General features: G+C 54.7%; 1 protein-coding gene across 5 annotated transcripts in view; it reads right to left on the bottom strand.

Moving 5' to 3' along the window:
* The window catches only part of Cbfa2t3 (CBFA2/RUNX1 partner transcriptional co-repressor 3), a 74028-nt gene that overhangs the window by 13444 nt on the left and 39521 nt on the right, over window positions 1–21063 (bottom strand). For 2 of the 5 annotated variants that reach the window (XM_037206332.1, XM_028880861.1), the window contains exons 2-5: window positions 7884–8030; window positions 5269–5346; window positions 1043–1284; window positions 754–843 (exon numbers count right to left, since the gene is read on the bottom strand). In XM_037206332.1, coding sequence (XP_037062227.1) covers window positions 754–843; window positions 1043–1284; window positions 5269–5346; window positions 7884–8030 — 557 coding nt within the window. Of the gene's footprint in view, window positions 1–753; window positions 844–1042; window positions 1285–4178; window positions 4240–5268; window positions 5347–7883; window positions 8031–21063 lie in introns of those variants that run through there. The other 3 variants (XM_037206333.1, XM_028880863.1, XM_028880864.2) reach the window with 2 other exon arrangements.

The raw sequence follows: 21063 nt of genomic DNA on the forward strand, positions 1-21063 counted from the left end.
CCAACCCACCCCACCCCCAAACAAGTGCAGCTTCTCATCTGAGGGGTCAGGCTGGGGTGAGGAATCTGCCTTGCTAGGGGGCTCTGGTTACTCTGCCAAAGGGACCCAGTGCGGTGTCACCACCCATTCGTGTGGCCCCAGTCCCAAGCTTGGGTCGGTGTTTAGCACAGCGTCTTCCATCTGACTGGCCCATCCCCCTGCTGTGCCGTCACACGCCTGCCTGTCCATCACCCGGTCACTGCCCTCTGCACACCTGTCCCTGTACTCTGTCCCAGCCATATGGACAGTTGCCTTTCCTCCTTCCCCAGGGCCTTTGTATAGACCAGCCCTGTTTCTTGGAGGGTGCTGCCCAAGCCTTCTCCCTGTCTCGGTCACCATGAAATACTCATCCTTGAGAGATCTGGGAATATTTCCTCACTGTACGCATTTCCCAGTTCTACACCTGGTCGACAGTACTCTCTTCCCACAAGGTTATTGCTTTAGGGTACTTTGCCTGCCTGTTCATGTGATCCTCTGTGCCTCTGCACAGCCCCTGGCATGGAGTGGGCAACTCAAAAATCTGCTGAGGGATAAGAATACACTGGGTTTTGTGCATTCTGACTCATGAGGTCTAGCAACTAGTTTACAGCCCTAACTAGTCCGATCTGGTGGTCAGCACCATTTCCCTGGGCAGCGGAGAATGACGCTTGAGAGGGAGGGGAACTGAGGACTGCGGCCTCTCAGGGAGGCCCCAGCCAGGAAGGATTGGGTTACCTTCAGAAAGGGGATGACGAATGGCCGCAACGGGAAGTTGGTGGCTTCTTGGAGCTTGGAATGAAATTCTTCGATCGTCAGAGTTGAGTTCTGCAGGAGAGACCACCCCATTGAAAGGTGCCCAGGCACCGTCTGAACCAGCTGCCCCGCTCCCACCCTGGGAAGGAGGAGGCTCCGGGTCTGGCCTGAGGGATGAGCGGAGCATAATGGAGTGGTGGACGTCATGATGGAGCAAGTGGCCGAGGGGTGGTCATGGGGAACACAGGTGCCTGGTAACCTGGAGACTCACCACCAGCCCCAGCACCAGTGTGTGAACACGTTCCCCAATCTCAGGCGAGATGTCACTGCCAAACTGCTGCAGGGTGGTGAGGAAACGTTTGAGCTTGCTGAGCTGCCGTGCCCCACATGCTGGGGGCAGGTGTTGTGTGGACAGCGAGGCAGTAGATGAGGTGGCTGGGCCATTGCTGAAGCCATTGGGTGTAGATGGCGCACCATGGATGGCCGTAGGTGAGTGGCTGCTGCCGTTCATCACTGTAGGAGAAGGGTGAGTGTGAGGGCGAGGCATAATAATTATACTTTATAGGTACATATGGTAACAGTGACAGCAGTGGCCCAGATGACAATGATGACGACAGGAGAGTCCGGGGCAGCTGTGCCCTGTATCCTACACAGCTGCCATTCTGTCCTTGCAACCATTCTGTGCTCATGGGGGTTACACTCTTACAGACAGGCAAACTGCTCCTGGGGAGGTGACTCCCTTCACCTCAGATACCCCAGCCAGGAGGATGGTAGGGATCACACCCTGGAAGTAGCTGCAGAGAGAGATGTTTGTGGGGCTGGCTTATGCTGTCCCTGGGGGCTTACCCTGGGCCTGAGGTCAAGGCCTTCACACCAGCTGATATTCTAGGTCCTCCAACATGCAGCAGATGCCCAGTCCATCCTACCAGACTGGCTCAGGTTTCCACCATGAGCAAACATGGGGCCTCTTCACCCCCATTAACCCAAGCAAAGGCCAGCAACTCTGCCTCCACTGTAACAGCCTCAAGCAACACCTTCTACCCAATCTCTTTCCCACCTCTGAGCAATGCCCCAACTCTCCTTAGCCCTGAGCACTGTCCTGGGAGCCTCCCAAAACTTGAGGACCCCAAGCCTCTCTAAGCCTGAGTAACACCATTGCCAGCAAGTAGCCCAGTGCTTGAGCTGATGGGACTCAAGATCAGGCAGAGCGACTGAGACCCCCAGGAGGAGCTGGTTGGATTCTTCAGGGGATTTTGACACAGAAGGATGTGTCCAGGGAATGGTTCATGCTGAGGACAATCAGGTGACTAAGGGCACAGCTGATAAGCATGCTACAGGATCACAGCTGCCAATCACTGAGCCATGGCTGACTGGATGGCTCTACCGTCAACTCGGAGTACCAGGGCCAAGGCCAGGGGCTGCCACAGAGTCCTTGTCTATCAGCCCTGAGTGACAAAGGTATGATTAGCAGGCTCTGCAGACAGGTCAGAGTTCACAGGTCATGAATGCAACCTCTAGGTATGGACACATGTTCATACACCTCTGGCTCACTCAACTGTTGTTTTTTTTTCCATGTCTTATGCCCCCTGACCTTAGGCATGCACCACTGTCTCTTGCCTTGACTGAGTGTACAGAAGCCAGGTTCTCAGGACTGTGCTGACAGCATAGGTCTGGGGTGCCCTCAAGACCACAGTTCCCAAAGCTTCTGTTGTCTCATTTCACCTGTGGTGAGGGAGGCCTGGTGGGGCTGTAAGTGCCAAGGGAGAGAGGCAGCCCATTTTTCTAGACTGAAGATCTGTCCGTCCAGGCTTGTCCAGTGCAGAGACTCCAGCTGAGTTCCCCTGGGGTATCTGCTTGCTTCATGCAATGGGTACCTTAGCAAGGCACTCTAGACTACACCTGCCTGGACATCTTGACCCAAGCCCTAGGAGAGGCCTACGGGCTGGGCATGGAAAGATGAGGTGGGCCCTTTACCTAAGTCCCCCCTTCCTGGCCCTCAAATCTTTTGGCTGCCATGGCTCTTGCAGGACCCTGTCACACCTCTGCTCACACTACAGGACAGGGGACCTAATCCTACTCTGCCAGTCTTGGAGTTTCTGTCCCCTAGTGCAGTGACCAGCTCTATCTTGTCTAGAAATTGCCTGAGGCTCCAGCCCAGATAAACCACCTGGGGCCAGGGCTGGTGGCTCCACACAAGCATGTTCTAGATCCACAAAGGAGACAGGGCCACTAAGGCCCTGGGAGAAACCGTTCATGGATAGACCCAGCTGGTGGCCCCCAACGGTCTGCTCCTAGGGCTGACCCCTACCTTCTACGTGAGTGTAAGGCAGGACCCAGCCCAGAACTGTTATGGTGTCACGTGGGTGTGGCTGCTGTTATAGTCCCCTTGGAGCACACCCTTCCCCATTCCTCTGTCCTCACCTCCAGTCTGACAGTCAGTCACCTGATACAAGGACTTCACAGGTCCTCAGACACCCCCATATCATAAACCCTTGAGGGTTGGGGAAGCAACAACAGTCCAGATGTACAATGTAAGCCAGACCTAGGTCTATCTGCCAATGGTCCCCAGCCACTCCGAAGTTCTGCGGTGGGCTCCAGGGTCCGAGCATAGTCATCTTTCTTGTTTCCGAACCCATGGCTAAGGAGCCTGCGTACGCCACCAACTGATCTGGGAGCTGGCCTCGTGAGATCACATCCCTGACAGACTCTACATGCTGGGTGTTATGTGAGGTACCCCTTGACAGCTGACCCTAAGGAACAGACATTTCAGCATGTGGGGAGAGGCATGCAGGCTCACATGCCACCTTGGTGTGTTTAGGCTGCCAGAGGTCATGGAATACTCTGCACACAGTTCTAAGCAGCTCCTCTGTCCTAGTAGGGGGGTATGCACATGGAAGCTGAAGCCTTTCCAGTTGTTTCCCCAAATGATTTCAAGGGTCCATTCCAGGGCCTAGGATACACAATCAGTTCCAGAATGGCTGTATGTTAGTAGAAGCAGCCAGTGTAAGTCTGTGCATGGGAGCACCCTTCTTGCTCTGGGGTGGTCAGTGATGTCTGCACACAGCATACCAACATCTCTGGGTTCTTAGCCTCTCTAACACCATCTCCAGAGGACCCCACTGGGTGGACTTCCCTCTCGCTAGTAAGCTCTGACAGCTACCAACACACATGCCCCGGTCAAACCTAATGACAGCCACTTGCTGTCACCTCAACCCGACCAGGAGATGGCTTGTTGCCACGGAGACCTCACTAATAGAGGTGGACTTGTGTCCTAAGACCCAAGCATTTTATCACCAGGGCTCTGGGCCTTTTGGTAGTTTCTGAAACATGCCAATGTCCACATTATCTAGTCCGCCACCCACCACCACCAGCCTGACCTGGTCCTGTCCTCGCTGAGGCCCGCTTACCAGCCTTGCTCTGAGCGCCCGGGTCCCCCGTGGCCTGTTCGCCTCACTCACTGCCTGTCTGTCTTCCCTCCCGCGGCTGCCGGGCAGTCTCAGCAGCTAAAGAGACGCCAAAAATAGCCCCCAGCACAAGTGTTTTCATTACCACAACAGGTGTGTTACTAAGTTAGACAGCACACGTGTCCTCGGCTGATGTTTGGGGGCACAAACTAGCACCCCACAGCTCCCCTAGCCTTGATGCTTGGGTGGGAGTTGGCCTGGAGCTCACGGACCCTATTAACAGTTCTCGCACTCTTTCTCCCTGACAAGGAGAACACCATTATCACCACCACAAGAATCAGTCAACAGTTGAGGGCCAGTCAGGCTGTGTGCCAGGCTCTAGTGTGTGGCCAAGCATGGCACAGAATGATGGCAGCAAGAAGGACAACATAAAACATAAATAACACATGTAACCTCTTCCTTATTCTTAGAGCCCAGAAATCCCCGGCAGCTGCACACACCTGGGAGATGCAGCTAATTGGCCCAGTTAACACTGCTGAGGCACAGTAACACCTGATGATGGGAGACAGGTATTCTGCATATCACCGGGAGCCTTGGTGGAATCATCCACAGGTGACTGATGCCCACAGGGCTTGTGATGTGGGTCAGACATGGCAACAAGGCTTTGCCAGCATGGAGCATGCATGGATCACCTTCAGCACTCTAGACTGTGGCAGCATCTCTTTATAGGGGGGGAAGCTAAGGCACAGGCAACCATATCTGCCCATTGTTACCCTGTCCACAGTGGGAGCCAGAGTCTCTTAAAACAGTGGATCCTGGCTTGCCGTTGACACATGTCCCCACTGTCTCCTCCTAGTCCTGGCATCTGCTCCAGTCAGCCTGTTTGGCTGTTGGGGACGAAGCTCAATAGGCATTCACATGCAAAGGTCCCACAGTTCCAGCACAGTGTCTGAGGGGCTTGGTCTCTAGCCCATAGGCCCCTGGGCCTCTCTTGACTTTAAGGTGGCTCAAGAGCCAACAGAGGGGGTGTAGAGGCAGCGAGAAGGACCCAGGAGGCCTCCTTGAAGCCCATGGTTCTTGTTATTTTACTTACAGAGACAGACCATGGACCACTTTAAGCAGCCGTGGAAACGGCCATGGGGCAGAGACGTCGCAGGTCCATCCTCGCCATCTGTAAGCAAAATAAGAAGAACACGCTGTCAGGAGGGCGCCTCAGCGGCCCGTCCCCTCTGCTGCTTAGTGGCAGTCCTAGAGACCATGCTGTTGCCACTGGGGGCCAGTCCACTCCTCTGGGCCTCAGTTTCCTCCTCTGCAAAATAACGGTTGCACTGGGTATCTGTCAGCATGAGCAGCACCTACCTCCTAAAAGCTATCTCCCCAGAAAGTGCCTGGTCACTCCCTCAGCACTGTCCCTAAGAGACCTGGGGCCCAAGTTGTGTGTTTTCAGGTATTGAGATTCATTTCTGAGTTAATTTAGGTGAGGTGGTCAGTGGAGACAGGCAGTAGCTCCAGGGGTAGTGAGCCCCGTCTCAGAAGCGTGCAAGGGCAGATGGGAGCTCAACCCACCTAGGAGTTCCCTGCCTGAGAGGCGTGTAGTCTGGGCCAATGCTTCTCGTACTGTCCTAGGTCTCCACACTCAGCCTCTGGCCCATCTCCCCAGCCAGAGACCAATCTGTGCCCAGGGTGGTCACTGGGCCAGGAAAACCACAGCCCTCAAGTAGAGGTTCAAGGTCAGTCTCTTCATTTGGCTTGAAGCACTGGGTAGGAATCTGCAGCTGGCTGCAGAGGCTTTACCAGGACTGCCACCAGCCAGGTGCAGGGGTGTGGTTAACCATGTGGATTAGGAACAAACCTGAGGTGACCTCAGGAGGCCTGAGCCTCAGACTTATGCACCAACTAGCCCCACAGGTCTGAAGCCCCACAGACTGGAATGAAGGCTTTGTGCTCCATAGACACAGTTTTGACCCCCAGGGCGGGACTGAGGGGCAGGAGGGACACAGCTCCTCCCCATGCACCACACATGCACTGGCCACCCTCACATCTGTTTACAGGCCCCATGAAAGTAAAGCCCTGAAGGTCCCAGCTGATCCCATCCTCCCTCCTAACCAGGAACATCTGGTGTCCAGGCCAGCTTTCGGGATAAGAACTGGTCGACAGGGAAACGCAGACTGGGGGAGGGGCACCCTCACGGTCGGTGACAGATTAGAGTCCAAGATCAGCCTGTCAGCTGCTCTGTTCTTCCTTCATGCTTGGGGGGTCCCCAAACATCTGGAGGACCATTGTTTCAGGAAGTGTGCCATGGCCTCTCTGCCAGGAGAGGGGGCACAGCAGCCCCTGCGACAAACAATTCCTGTCCCTAGGTTAAGGCATTGGCTGGTGACATCAGCACAGTCCCATTGAGTCCCCTCTCACCCACTGGATGAGCTTTGAAGCTGCCCAGCAGCCAGAGTCTACGTGCAGTGGAGCCCAGAGGGAAGGACGGTTAGGGAAGGGGGAAAGGTGCCGGCCATGTCACTGTGGGAGGAAGAATGTGAGAAAAGGCACAGGCACCTCTGGCCTGGAGGAGCATGGCCAGCAGGCAGATCCAGGGCCTGGCAGGCACATCTGTCCTCTGAGAACAGCAGGCTGCTGGGGGTTCGAGTCCCAGCTACAAGAGCTAGAGCTAGGAGCCCCCACTCCAGGCTCACCCATCCCTGGGCCCCGGGTTAATCCCGTCGGAACTGGGAGCCAGAGCCTCCCGAGAGACCGGAAGGTGTATATGGGCATCCAGCCATGAGACAACCTGCCATGTGCCGGGCACATTCTCAGACAGTCCTGGCTCCATGCCCCTGTACCTGGAAGCAGATGCTATTAACCCCCAAAGCAGGAACCTGACACCCTGTCAACAGGACAAGGCCGGCCTCAGGCTGAGCTGCTTGCCCTCGTCTCAGCCTTTCTCAAGACAGCAGAGCCCTGTCTTTGAAGGGCAGTCAGTGCTCCATGTCCACGGATGGAGAGACCAGAGGAAGCCACCATGCCCTGGACACGAGGCGACATCAGGCTGAGGTACTGAGACCCCTCCCTCAGAGAGGGGTATTGCTTCATTTTGAGAACTAGGGTAGGGTCCTTCAAGTGTGTGTCTTTGAAGATTGCTGTGGGGGTGCTGCCAGAACACTTAGGGATACACTCCCAAGCCTTTATCTTGGGGAAGGGGCACAAGACATTGTTCCCTTTAGTGGCCCAACCCTAGGAGTTTCTGTCTTCCCAACTGCTTAGCACCTGACAGTCTAAGTCACAATCTTTCAAAGAACAGAGGCAACTGTGGCAGAGGGCTGCCATGACTGCTTGAGGCTCCCTGGAATCCCCTCTAAGAGTGCTGTGCTCCGGCCTCTGCTCTGGGCTGTTGAGATGAGCCTAAGTACCCGGGGCCTTCAGACATCAGTGCTTTGTAGGCTGGTACTAACGTCTGTTAACGTATTCCATTTTCACAGCGGTTGTAAGACAGGAACCACAGCAGGCCCCCACTCTATAAATGAGGAGGCCAGGCCAGAGAGGTTAAGTAGCGAAGCCAAAGTTGCCCAGTAAGTAGGAGGAGCTGGGATCTGAGCCTAAGACTAGGCTGCCAATGGGCCACAGGGTCATATTATGTAGAGTACAGAATTTCAAATGGCTCCACCTACTCCACACTCCCTGCCCTGGTGTACTGCGACAGTATGAGGGGGGACTCACGTGTGTGGGGTGTGAAGGAGGGTGGTCGTGTAGCTCCCTGGGATGCGGTGGGAGGTGGGGGTGGCATGCTGGGGGGTGTGGACCGGGGCTGCGTCTTCACTTCAGCCGGAGAGTCTGGCATTGCTGCAGCCTTCTCCTTCCTGTCAGCTAAGGAAAAAGAGAGAGAAAGATGAAGCGGCGGAGGGCAGAGCTGGCGAGCCAGCACCTGGGCAGGGGCCTGCGAGCTTCCACTGGCCAGGTGGACTCCTGACTCCACCCATCCAGTGCGAGTCCCAGGTGTTCTCACAGGTGGCTAGCATCCATGCACAGGTGGAGCATGGAGGCTGGCCAAAGGTGGGCTCGTCAGGACTAGCGTCTGTGTGGGAGCCCACCATGCAGGTTTCCAGGCCCCATCTCAATTCTCCTGACTTACCCCGAGTATCTGCATTTGTAAGATATATGGGGAGTGATGATCCCAGATTCCCAGAGCTGAGATTCTCCTCTAGGACCTGTGGGATATGTGTGTGTGTGTGTGTGTGTGTGTGTGTGTGTGTGTGTGTGTGTGTGTGTGGCGTCGGGGGCAGGGGGGGGGGGGGGGGAGTGAACTGGCTTCATGTTGTGGAATCATCTTTTTAACCACCTTATGGTCCTTGTGACACCTATTGGGGGCTTGTGGATGTCAGGGTGCTTAGGGCTTGGTCCCTGAAATGTGACCCCACAGGCTCAGGACATCCAGGCTCACCCACATTCCAGTGAGCCAACTCTCATCAAGGTGCTCAGCTCAGGGTCAGATGGGTAGGAAGAAGGTAAGATGGTGACCATGGGCAGGGTGAACTGGTATCAGGTGGCTCGAGATATTCAAGGGATCCAGAACAGGACCATGAAGCAAAGCCCAAGGAGCAGCCTTGCTTGGGCCATTCTTTGCAGGGGACAGTGAGTCCTGGGGCTTCCCTTTCATCTTAACGTGTGGTCGGACAGGAGAGGTGGACCTCTGTAAGTTGCTTGTTTGTCATGTCCAGAGCCGGCAAGGGGAGACTCCTGCCCGCTATGAGCAGAAGGCAGACTTCTCTGCCCCAGTGACTGCCTGCTGGCCCACAGATCTTCCACGGGCAGGGGGACGAAGACTGAGGAGACTGAGTCACACAGCTCAGAACCCCTTGTCTCTTGGCCATCACCATGGCAACTATGGGCATCAGCCCGCAGCCCTTCCCATCCTGCACCCCATTTCAGGGTCCCATCATTGGCAGACACATATGAGTCTAGGTGGCCCAGCCTCTGTGGCTGGTGACCAGTAAATGACATCGACCAGGTGGCAGACCAGAAACAGTGAAGCCTCACCTAACCCCCTTCCTGGCTGCAGAAGGGAGAGAAGCCCAGAGACTTTAGACAAGCCCAGCGGCCCATGATGGCTCGTGTCCGGGTCTGCAAGGAAGAGGCAAGGAGCCCCCATCTTCCTGGACCCATGAGGAGGGGCAGCAGGAGCAGATGGCACACAGCAGCCACCCAGGCTGCGGCACCTGCTGTCCCCCAGCTGTGGCCTCTGGCCCCCCTGCGGCCAGCGCTCGGCCCCTCCCCTCCCTGAACTGTCCAAAGGCTGATGGCTGGGCACACGTGTGGCCGCAGCTGTGGGGACCTATCAACACCATGCCTGGCTGCGGGGCTGATGGCCAGTGTCCGGTGAGAACAACCAAAGAAGGCAACCGTGGCCGGCTGCTTCGGCATGGAGCAGCCCGTCCTCAGCAGCCCTTCACCTGTCCAGTCTGCCCTTGGGCCCTCGGGCAGATAGGGCTGCTTCGGATGGTCCCACCAGGGCCAAATGTCTCAAGTACCAGACTGGCTCTGGTCACAGGCCCAGGACACTAGGGACACTCTGTGTCTCTGAAGCCTTTCACAGAGGAGAAGTGTCTTCACCTGAGCTTCAAGTACCAAACGAAGTAGAGCCAATTGAATGAAGTCAGCACAGGCAGCTGGGCTAGGCACTAGCTGCTACCTCTCAGCATACTTGTTCAGTGCTGGACCACTGGTAGACAGACGCCCTGGTGCCACGGGCCACGGTACCATGTTGCAGTGGCCACCACTTGCATGACCATGATATCCAAGGCACCCTGCTGGTGCCTAGTGACCCGCAGACAATTTTCTTTCTTTTTAATAGGACCGGAATCATCGAGGCCAGAGGTCATCTATCTGCCTCAGAGCCTCAAATGCTCATTGCACACAGACTCTGTTCCCAGCACTTCCTGGATCTCATTTGTCCTCATAGAAACCTTATGGTCCCGATTCCACTCAAAGCCCATTTCAAAGAGAGGACCAGGTACGCAGAGGCGCTGAGATCTGCCCCAAATCACACATGGATACGGGGGTCTAAAGCCAGTGAGTGTGGGGACTTAGACTCACCCAGTCTCTTGCTTCCAACTGGTCTGCAGCCTCCCAGATCTGGAGCCGTTGCTCTGCCTTTACCCTTCCCTGCCTTCCCTCCAGCAACCGAAGGGTGTCCACCTCCCAGCATGCCCTGGGAACCTCGTTTCCCTCTCCAGCTCACCCCCTCCTGGCAGTTCCTCTGGACCGTCACCCCATGGCAGACACCTTGCTCCCTGGTTGACCCGTCGGCAACGTTTCCTGCAACATGGGATCGCAGTCTCCCAAAGGTAACGACTCCAGGTAGAGATCACCCCATGAGGAAGTCTTTCTCTGGAGCACCTTGCCAGGAGCCTCAGGAAAAGGGTCTAGGTGAGCGTGGAGGGCAGCGCCCAGGGGTCGGCTGACGGTTGGTCTAGGTCAGGGGGGCGGGGCTGACTGCTGAGAGAGGCTGTCCCCAGGGGCTTGAGCCACTGGCTCACCTCCAGAGCATGTCAACTGTCCACTTCCCTGAGGTGTGTCTGTGAGGTGGCATCAAAGGAGGTGGGGAATGTCATTCACGGAACCCGTACCACAGCTGTTTATTTATTTAGAGATTTGCTGTGTAGCCAAAGATGGCCTTGAACTTCTGATACTTCTGCCTCCACTTCTGAATGCTGAGATTACAAGGATGTGTCACCATGCCCAGTTTATGGGTGTTGGGGATGGAACCCCGGGCTTCGTGCAGGCTACACGAGTGCTCTACCAACGGAGCTACATCTCTAGACCCAGCAGTTAATCTTCCTTAATTTTTCTCCCCTCACTCAAGTGGCTAGGAAGGCCTTCCGGACCCCTACAGGCTCAGAAATGCCAATGGCAGGAACTAGGCCGGTAGACTTGTCCTTCCCAGGCTGTATCTTCCTGCCTCAGGACCCTCCAGGCACATACCATAAACAGCTTGGGCAGGGATTGGCCAGGTAGGAGGCTCCAGCACTGGCTGTTCTGGGAAGCCCCTGAGAGGCAGTCCCTGCTTCCCAGCAAGGTTACAAGTGCTAGAGGAAGGGCTGGTCCCCCTAGAGCAGGCCCCGGGGAGGTCCCGACAACCCTGAAATCCCGGCTGCTTGAGCTGTTTCTTTTCCTATTGTCCCACCATAGGGTCAACCCCACGGCCTCAGCCACATTCCTGCTGGATCTTCAGCCCTCACAGTCTCCTAGAGGTACTGTTCCAGCACCATCTCATAAAGGGGAAACTGAGACCCAAGGAGTGATTTCTTCAGTGCCACTTAGCTGTGCGGTCCAGATTTGGATCTTGTCCGTCAGTCCCAAGCCACACCGCCCTTTCTATACCCAACTGCCCAGGCCTGTGTCCCCAGGTTCTGAGTTGTGTCTCCAGGCAGCTGGACAGAGGTTCCTTTGCCTGCTTAGTTGGACTGGCCTTGTTGCGAGGTGAGCGTGGGGGCAGCGCTGTTGACTGTGCGTTCCAGGTGACAGCTACTGACTTCAGAGCCCCTCCAGGCTCCCACCAGGGTTCCTGGCCGCTAGGTGGGGCAGCCAGGATTGGAACTGGGCATCGGCTCCAGGCCAAGTCACTGCTGTGAACTCTTTAGTACAGGCACCTGGCATGGGGGCTGGCTGCAGTCACAGTGGGAACCATTTGGAAGAAGCATGGAGAGGCCAAGGGAGCCAGACACATGCCCAAGCTCCTAGGGTCAACTTGCACACCAGCAGAAAGGAACACAGGGTTGTGTGGTCATCCAATCTGGAGTGGTCGCTGTGGAAATTCTGTCACCAGCTGGATAGTGCTGTACTATGTCTCCTGTTTGCTGTTCAACCTAGGACCACACTGTAGTTCTTGTGCTGCGGCAGGTGGGTGGGGGATGCTGTGGGAGTGCCCACCTCCCTCATCCCAAGGAAATGAGGTAAGGGGCCCACGGCATCATGCAGCCCAACAAGCAGCTTTCTTCTGTGTGGTAAGGAACGTCTGCTTTATGAAGGCCTCAGCTTCCCTCATCTATACACGCCTACTCCACCTCACAGGTGGGGAAACCAAGGCAGAGTGGTGGGCTGGCGGCTTGCCCTGGATACCCAGCTGAGATGCCGGCAATAAAGCTGCATCTGGATAGCTTGGCCCTGCTGGTCTCAGGTGACCCTGGCCAGCCTTAAAGGTCTCTAAAGCATGTCCAGTGTTGCACGCTATTTTTTCTTTCTTTCCTTCTTTCTTTCCTTTCTTTCTTCCTTCCTTCCTTTCTTTTTTTCTAGGGCTGATAGTATCTTCCTTCCAGTCTTCCCCAGTAAAGAGTTTATGGGCTCCCTACCCTGAATCCTAGAAACTGCATATAGGGCCTGGCCGAGGTTTGGAGATCTCCCGAGGGACTTGAATGAGTAGGGAACTCTGAGGCAGTGGCACCCACACACTATCCCATAGTGTCTGAAGCTGGTAGAGTCTGGGATGAGCTCTGGGAAGAAAGAGAGTGAGGGAGGTCTGGCTCCCTCCCCCAACCCCATCCCAGTCTCTGCCACTTCCCTGTTCCCACCCTCCAGAAAATTCCCAGGCCCCACGGCTGCTTGTGGGCCCAGGGGAGCCCCTGTGTCCTCCACGACATTACCCAGTTCCCAGCTGAATGCTGCCGAGTATCCCCAGAGGAAGCAGCTCTCGAAGGCCAGGCGGAGCCTGTGGGAAAGAACACGGAATGTGCCGGAACAGGCCACTCCATCCATCACTGTCCCCGTCGGCTGTGGTTCCCAGCCTGCCCCTCCTAGCTGGGAACTGGCCTAAGCCCAGCATGGAGCTGCCCATCTTTCTGGCTGGGTCACTTCAGACCTTTATATCCCTAGAAAATTCAGAGCCTGGTTTGCCCAGCATAGCCAGACAGACCTCTGCAGTGACCTAGGTCGCTGTGTATCAACAGGGCTAGGAGGTAACAGTGTGATCACAAAGTCAGGCCTGAGACTCTGGCCCTGACCTGAGTGCTCTGGGTTCTTCACCTCCTGCTGTACCCACCATAAATCCATGAGGTCAGCAGATAAGGAAACTGAGCCATGGCAAGGTAGGGAGATGGGCCTCCACTCCAGGAGGTCAAATGTGAGGTTTCTTCTCAATGGAGTCTTGGCACACACTCACATGTGGAGACTGGACAGGGCCGCTGAAAGGGCCAGGCTGCCTCTCTCTTTCTGACCACAGGCAGGTAGAGGCTCAAAGGCACATGGATGTCAGGGAGGGGCCTGAAAGGTACCAAGGCCCCCAGGTCTAGGCATCTCCTCTGCAAGTGCAGCCAACCCCTCACATACTGGGGGGACCCAGTGTCCCCCAAAGCAACAAGTCCTCAATCAAAGCAAAACAAAGGGCACTTGGAGAGGATGGGCTCAGACTCCGGACACTGACCCAGGTGGGCGGGCATTCTGTTTCTACATCTGTAATTTGGGGACCACAGTGGAAATCACAGGTGTATGGCATGTCATCGGATAAGAGATGTGTGCTAGCAATGGTTATTTTCTTCGTCCGTCAAGAAACTACTGTGTTCTGGGGCTGAGGACATGGATAAGTTGGTGCTGGGGATCGAACATAGGATCAGAGTTCAATCCCCAGCACCCATGTAAAAAACTGGGCATGGAGGCATGTTCTTGTAACTCCAGCACTGAGGAGGTGGAAGACAGGGTTTCTGGGGCTTGCTGCCCAGCCAGAATAGTCTACTCAGCAAGTTTCAGGCCAATGAAGACCCTGTTTCAACAAAAAAAAAAAAAAGGGTGAAAGGTACCTGATATAACACTCAAGGCTGTCCTTTGGCCTCCACAAGCATGTGCATGCGAACCCCTTCCCTACACCCATCCATACCCACAAATGGAGAGAAAGAGAGAGACAGAGACAGAAACTTTATCACTCTGTAGGAAACGTGAGATGGGAAAAAAGAAGTGGCCCTGTGAAGCTGAGATCACCCACTGCATCCTCATAACCTGGTCAGACTGTCCCAATACTCAAGATCACTTGAGGTCACTGCAATGCCACACAGTGGGTAAGGAGCACAGAGCCTTTATCTCTAGATTCCAGCCTCTACATTTGGCTGGGCAGTGGTCCAACACTATGCCACCAAGGCCAAGGTAAACCCACATGATTGGATTTCCTCATATTCAGCAGGGTCGGCTAACCTTCCATGACATGTTCCCTGCCTGCCACTTAAAGCTGAATGTCCCCTCTGCCCTCACTGTCCGGTCTCAGTCTCTAGCCTCAGATGCTCCTGCCCCAGGGCCTTTGCACTGGCTAGTGTCCCTTTGTGGAAATGCTACCTTCTCCAGGCCTTCATTCTCAACCTCATCTGTCATAGCTTTGTCACACTGCGGTTTTGTTTTGTTTTAATGAATCTGCTCCCCAGAGGTTCCTGGAAGTTGGGCAACACCATTCCCATGGGAAAGATGGGAAAACTGAGAGGTGTGTGTGTGTGTGGGGGTTTCACATGGCTGTCAGAGGCCGCAGACTGTGAGGCTCTTTGGAATGCTTCAGCATTTTGATGCTTCCACATAGACTACTGGAGTGTCTCTGGCAGAGTTTACATCCATCATCCATCCATCCATCCATCCATCCACCCATCTGTCCATTATCCACCCATACATCATCCATCCACCCATCCATCCCCACTCTCTGCCCATCCACTTTTCCATCCACTCACCCCTCATTTACCTACCCAGCACCCATCTATTAATCCATGCACACATCACACATACACTATCCATCCATCTATCTATCATCCCTCGACTCATTCACCCATCCATCCATTTAAAGATCTCCATTTAAAATGGCTTTGCAGGGCTGGCAAGATGCCTCAATGGGTAGAGGTGCTTGCCACCAAACCTGACAACCTGAGTTCGACTGAATCCCAGAACCCACATGGTGGATAAGTTGTCCTCTGACCTTCACACACATATCCTGGAATGTGTCCCCACACACATACACTACATAAATAAATGTAATAAAAAATAAAATGTCTTTAAACCCTATAAGACCAACAGCCCCGTTTAATCACAAATAACCTGATACCCTCACAAGCTAAACAATAAACTCAGACATCTCTCATCTTCCCTCCCCGCCACCCATCACCTGAGACAGGGTTTCTCTGTGTAGCCCTGGCCATCTTGGGACTCACTCTGTAGACCAGGCTGGCCTTGAACTCAGAGATCCACCTGCCTCTGCCTCCAACATCTCTCATCCTTTGCACACACAAGCAAAGCAGTGAATAGTGAGTCCAGATATGTGTGAAAGTGACATAGAGTGAAGCCACACAGCAAAGATGCACTTCAGGAGCCTTGTAGGACCGTCATGACGATGTGATGGGAGATGTGGAGATCCCCATGGCCACCTCTGAGCACAGGCTGGGGACAAAAGGGGGCCACTAGAGAACCGCAGCTCCATGTGGACAGGGTTGCCTTCCTTGAATGCTCGGAGCCACAGGGTATGCATCATGGATGTGTCCCAGCTATCCTGGTCCTGAGGGTTTTCCAGCTGCCTAACATTCAGATGGGCCCTTTAAAATGGGAGGGGTTGGTTGATGGGTAACACAGCCGTGGGGGACAGCTGTGGGGGGATAAATAGCCATGAGGAGCATGTACAAGTCCTTTGAGGCCACTGATGCAGCCGGCATTAGCCTGTCCTTCCCATCCCCCATCCTCTGCCAGGGCCCGGTCTTAGTGCTGGCTCCTGTCCTGGACATCGAGGCTACAGCATCTGGAGTCACTAGAGGGCTCATGTAAGACTGCCATATTTTCAACCCAGGGTGAACTTCCAGGGGACATGGCCCTCTTCTGGAGCTCCCCTGTGGTACACACAGAGGGAACTTGGGCCCTGATTTCCAGCAAAGGACTGCTTTCTCCAGCAAAGGGCTGGGTTACACATGGGCTCCCAGGCCCAAGGCACAGCAAAGAGTTGAGGGCTTCCTTTGGGTGACTCCATGTCTGGGGGGGGGGTACTCTGACCTGGGGGTGGAGCTCCATCCTGTCCTGTCCGAGGCTAGGATCAGAGGCACTCAGCTTTGATCCCTCAGGCAGGGAACTTGGGAAGTGGGTGGGATGCAGCCCTAATGAGTCCCAGGTGTCTGCTCCAGTGGCTTCCCACATCTGGTCTCCATCAGTCTCCACCGCCATGAATAAGTAATAATACAAAAATACAGGGATCAGTGTTTCCTGCTCTATGCTCCATTGGCCAGGCAGCACTCCTGCCCCAGTGGTGACAGGACCCTGAGTCAAGCAGGGTTGGTCCTGCGTGGCCCTGCCTTCTTCTCAGAGGTCTGAGTCAGGGACATGTTTCTGGTTTAATCTCTGCCTGCCACTGCTCTTCCTGCAGTCCAGCACTGGGTCACCTCAAGAAAGACCAAGAACCCCACGATCCCTGGTCCATGGTGACAATGAAAGGCATAAGGTTGCCATGGCAACAGCGGAGGGCTGGAAGGCAGAAGACCTGGTTCCTACTCGAGCTGTGAAAACTAGAGGATTTCCTAAATGACTCTGAACCTTAGTGCCCACCACCAAAATAGGAGCACGTTTTGGGGTGGGACTAGTTGAGACAGCAAATGCAAAAGAGTTTCGTGGATCGAGTCTTCTATGGTTCCTGCAGTGGGAGGCTGGGTCTGGGTCTCTTCCTTATCTTTAGAATCCTGGAGCACAAGAAGCAGACAGGGAATGGACAGCTCCAGTTCCAGCTTATGGTGGGAACATTGTTGGCCTTTTCTCTTCCTACACTGAGCTTCAGTTTTCTTGCCACAAAATGGGGAGGATTGCAAGTTTTAGGCCAGCTTGGGCAACTTAGCAACAAGACCCTGTCTCAAGAGCAAGAGGTACAGAAACGACCCGGGAGGCAGCTCAGTGGAAGAGCACTTGCCTAGAATGTGCAGTCACCACTGGAACGGAAGAAAAAGAGGAGAAGCATCTAGAATAAGTACCTAAGACATGTGAGCAAGACACATGGTTCTACATGTGGGCCCATGAGGGCGGAGTAGGGGTCACAGAGGAAGGCTTTCTCAGCATGCATATGCAACCTGCCCTGTCAGGCTGGCTCCCCTTTGCAGAGGCACTGTGCTAACCTGGGCTTTGGAATGACACCCTCCCCCATTTCACATGATAAAGCTGTGGGTGTCAGGACTCCATTTACATATGGGGAAACTGAGGCACAGAACTATGATATCACCTGCTCTGGTCACGCCACATCATACCACATCCTTCCTCTGCCACCTTTACATGCAGGACACCCCCCCTAGCTGTCTCCTCATTGGTCAGGGTGGGTCCACAGCCCGCCCCATCACTCCAGCTGTCTCCTCATTGGTCAGAGTGGGCCCACGGCCCGCCCCATCACTCCAGCTGTCTCCTCATTGGTCAGAGTGGGTCCACAGCCCGCCCCATCACTGCACTTTCTCCCTTACCATATGCTTCACTTTCTTCAGAGCGCCTCTTAGTATACAAACTATCATGGATGCCGGTCCTTATGTTAATGGCCTCTCCCATCCCTGGGCAGAGCCCAGCATACGGCCTGACACTGAGTGACGACTGGCTTACTACAATGCACGCGCCCCCCACCCCCTTCCTCTGCTGCCCCGCACCAGCTCACTGGTTCAGCTGACTGGGGAACCTGTCTCTCCACTGGGTAAGCTCAGCAAGCAGCCCCTCTCATGCTTGAAGTAGGGAACAGGATCCCTCCTCATGACTACTGAGACACTGAATTGGTCCTCTGTCTGGAGCTCAACGTGTGCCAGAACTGGTCACTGCAGATTCTCCCGCAAGATGGGTGCTCTATCAGCCCCACCTTACACATCCCCATCCTCCTTCCACGCCCACCCCAGCTCATTCTGGAGAGGTGAGTCCACTAGCTGTCCTTTGAACAGGCCCCAGACCTGCTGTGGCCAATAGGATGTAGTGAAAGAGATGGGAGACAATACAGCTTGGTGTCACCTGTCGCCAGCCCCACCTGCTCCCTAATGGGACTGTGTGTGAACAGGCTCAGGCCACTTGGGGGCATGACACACACATGGATGGAGCTGTTCCAGCGGACACAGTCACCAGAATGCCTCGCACTCAACAGAGCCGCAGCCCTTGCCAGGCCAACCAGAGAGCCGAGGGCAAGGCCTGCTGTTGTACTACCCTCTGAGCAAAATAGCCGCCATCTTCACCAGATCAGCTGTGCCTGATTTGCCAGAGTCCATCATGATCCGGCCTGGGGACTATTGTCATTTCCTCAGAGAAGGAAGGGGTGGGAGGGTCATGGCCCCTCATCTGATATTCCAGTCACTCCTCCCAGCCATCTGTATGCCGTCCTGCCCTAATTGCACCCCAGGGTCTAGGATGGGTGCTAGAGTACACAGGCTGGGGAAGACTAGGGAAAGGCCTTTGATCTATGTAGCTGCAGGGAGTTCTCATCCATGCCGGATGCAGACATTCCACTGCAGCTGTTTTGGTACAGCTATGCCTCAGCCTGCAACCCTCACGCAGACCCTGTAAGTAAGCCCAACGGATTCAATGGCCCATTTTCCCCAGGAGAAAATTCCCACTAGCAGCTGAGGACAGATGAGCTGTCCATGGAGTTCACCTGAGGTGCCCCCTGCTGGAGGTCAGTGGTGGCTCCATAGCACTCAGTCTGGGGTAGTCTGTTACACACCTATCATTGACTGGGACATTTATTTACATTGGAAACCCACGGATCAGCATCTGCCAATCTTAACATGGTGGTGGTGGTGGTGGTGGTGCATGCCTTTAATCCCCGCACTTGGGAGGCAGAGGCAGGCAGATCTCTGTGTGTTTGAGGCCCGCCTGGTCTACAGAGCGAGATCCAGGACAGTCAGGACTACACAGAGAAACCCTGTCTTGGAAAAAAAAAAGTGATATATCCACACAGCAGAAAACTTCACCACAATGAGAAAGGGACCTATACCGAAGCAAGGTATTGGCTCCATCTCAGAAACACAGCTGAGCGAAGAAGCCAGGCTCCCAAGAACACACCCTGAGGGGCCCTGTGTATGAAGTGTGCCAACAGCCTAGCATGGTGTTCAAAGTCAGGAAGGTACTTTCCCAGGACAGGAGGGACCCATCAGGCAATGTCTGTGGATTATGTGGGTACAGTGAGTTGTCTTTAGACTGTGTTTTTCTCTGTGTGGCTATACCCCGAGTTCTTTACTTACAATCATGCCACAAGTGCCATTCACTGATAGAGAAGTGGGCCATGAGTGAAAACCCATCCAGATGACAACGTGTGCCTCCATGGCAGACAAAAACATATGGGGAAAACGGAGCACAGGCAGCATGGGGCGGCCCTCCTGGGCAGGAGGCCGTGATGTAACGCTTCCAGAACAAGAATCCAAGGTCAGGATCTTCAAAAGAAGATGCCAGAGCCCGCGGCCCAGCCTATGAGAGCACCCAGAACCCGGGCATGCTCAGTTCTCACAGCACCCTGGGCCAAACAGAGTTAAAGGCAGGGAGGATGGGAAACACTGGAATTAAAGCCTTCCATGCTGTCCTCCGGGCTGCAAATGGGATCCAGATGTCCAGGCCCGCTCACCCTGCGGCTGGCTTGCAAAGGAAACACATTCCTCTCCCAGCTGCTGGGGCTGTGCAGCCAACAACTCCCAGAGAGCCGTGGGGGAGGTGCCCCACCATCTGGGCTGCCCACTGCCAGGGGAGGCTGCCAGGCTAAGAGAAGGACAGGGGGAAGGGACCCCTCAACTCTGCATGGGTCCTGGCATGCAACGGGGCATGGATGGATCTGAACCCCACCCCCACCCCCTGTGACACCAAGAAGTCACCATTGCAGCCTGGCACAGTTTATGAGATACAAATGGCAATGATAACGGAGGTTGGGTTATGACTACCTGGGTACTTCACACCTGCCTCACTGGCAGAGGCAGTCATCGGGTACTTAGGGAGTATGCCTCACCATGTCCCTAAAAGAGACCAGGACCAAAGTCGTTCAGCAGGGGGACCTGCAAAAAGCCATCAGCCAAGAAAAACGTGGGGCAGGAGAGATGGCTCACTGAGTCAGGTGCTCGATGTACAAGCATGAAAATCTGAATTCAGATCCAGAAGTGGTAACACGTGTCTTCCATCTTGGTGTTCCTATGGTAGGATGGGAGGTGGGGGCAAGATCACCTCAGAAGCTTGTGGACGGCTAGCCTGCTGAGGTCCTGTCAGACAAGAGACCCGGGCTCAAGCAAAGTGGAAGGAAGCTTAGGACCGCTGACACCTGAGATGGCTCTCTAACGTCCACATGCACACTGTAGCACGCGTGCACGCACACTCACGAGTGTGAGTGTATGAATGCATCTGTGCACACCTGAGATTGCTCTCTAACGTCCACATGCACACTGTAGCATGCGTGCACGCACACTCACGAGTGTGAGTGTATGAATGCATCTGTGCACACCTGAGATTGCTCTCTAACGTCCACATGCACACTGTAGCATGCGTGCACGCACTCACGAGTCTGAGTGTATGAATGCATCTGTGCATACATGGTGCTTCTGTATGTGTGTGTGTGTGTGTGTGTGCATGCTTGCACTGGTTGTGGGGGTTGGTGGGTACATGTACATCTTCTCTAGTGAAGGGCATGTGACCTAGGGAGAAGGCAGTCACGAGGTGACCTCACAGGTACGTGTGACGTTTCTGTAAAGAAGGAGAGGCTGCTTCTGAAAAGTACAGACAAGAAGGGCGCCTCCTTCTCCCGGCTGTCCTTGATCTGTATTAAATGGTCCTTGACTTACTGTTACGGTTCACAGAGCCATCAGCAGTGTCCAGCCTGGGTCACCTCTGGGCGGTGGAGGAATGAACTCTGCTGGACTGGAGGCCGCAGGGAGACAGTGACAACAAAGAACAGAGAACTACAAGTCACCACAAGAGTCACTAA

The sequence above is a fragment of the Peromyscus leucopus genome, chromosome 5 (assembly GCF_004664715.2).
Source record: "Peromyscus leucopus breed LL Stock chromosome 5, UCI_PerLeu_2.1, whole genome shotgun sequence".
In the NCBI taxonomy this organism is placed as follows: Eukaryota; Metazoa; Chordata; class Mammalia; order Rodentia; family Cricetidae; genus Peromyscus; species Peromyscus leucopus.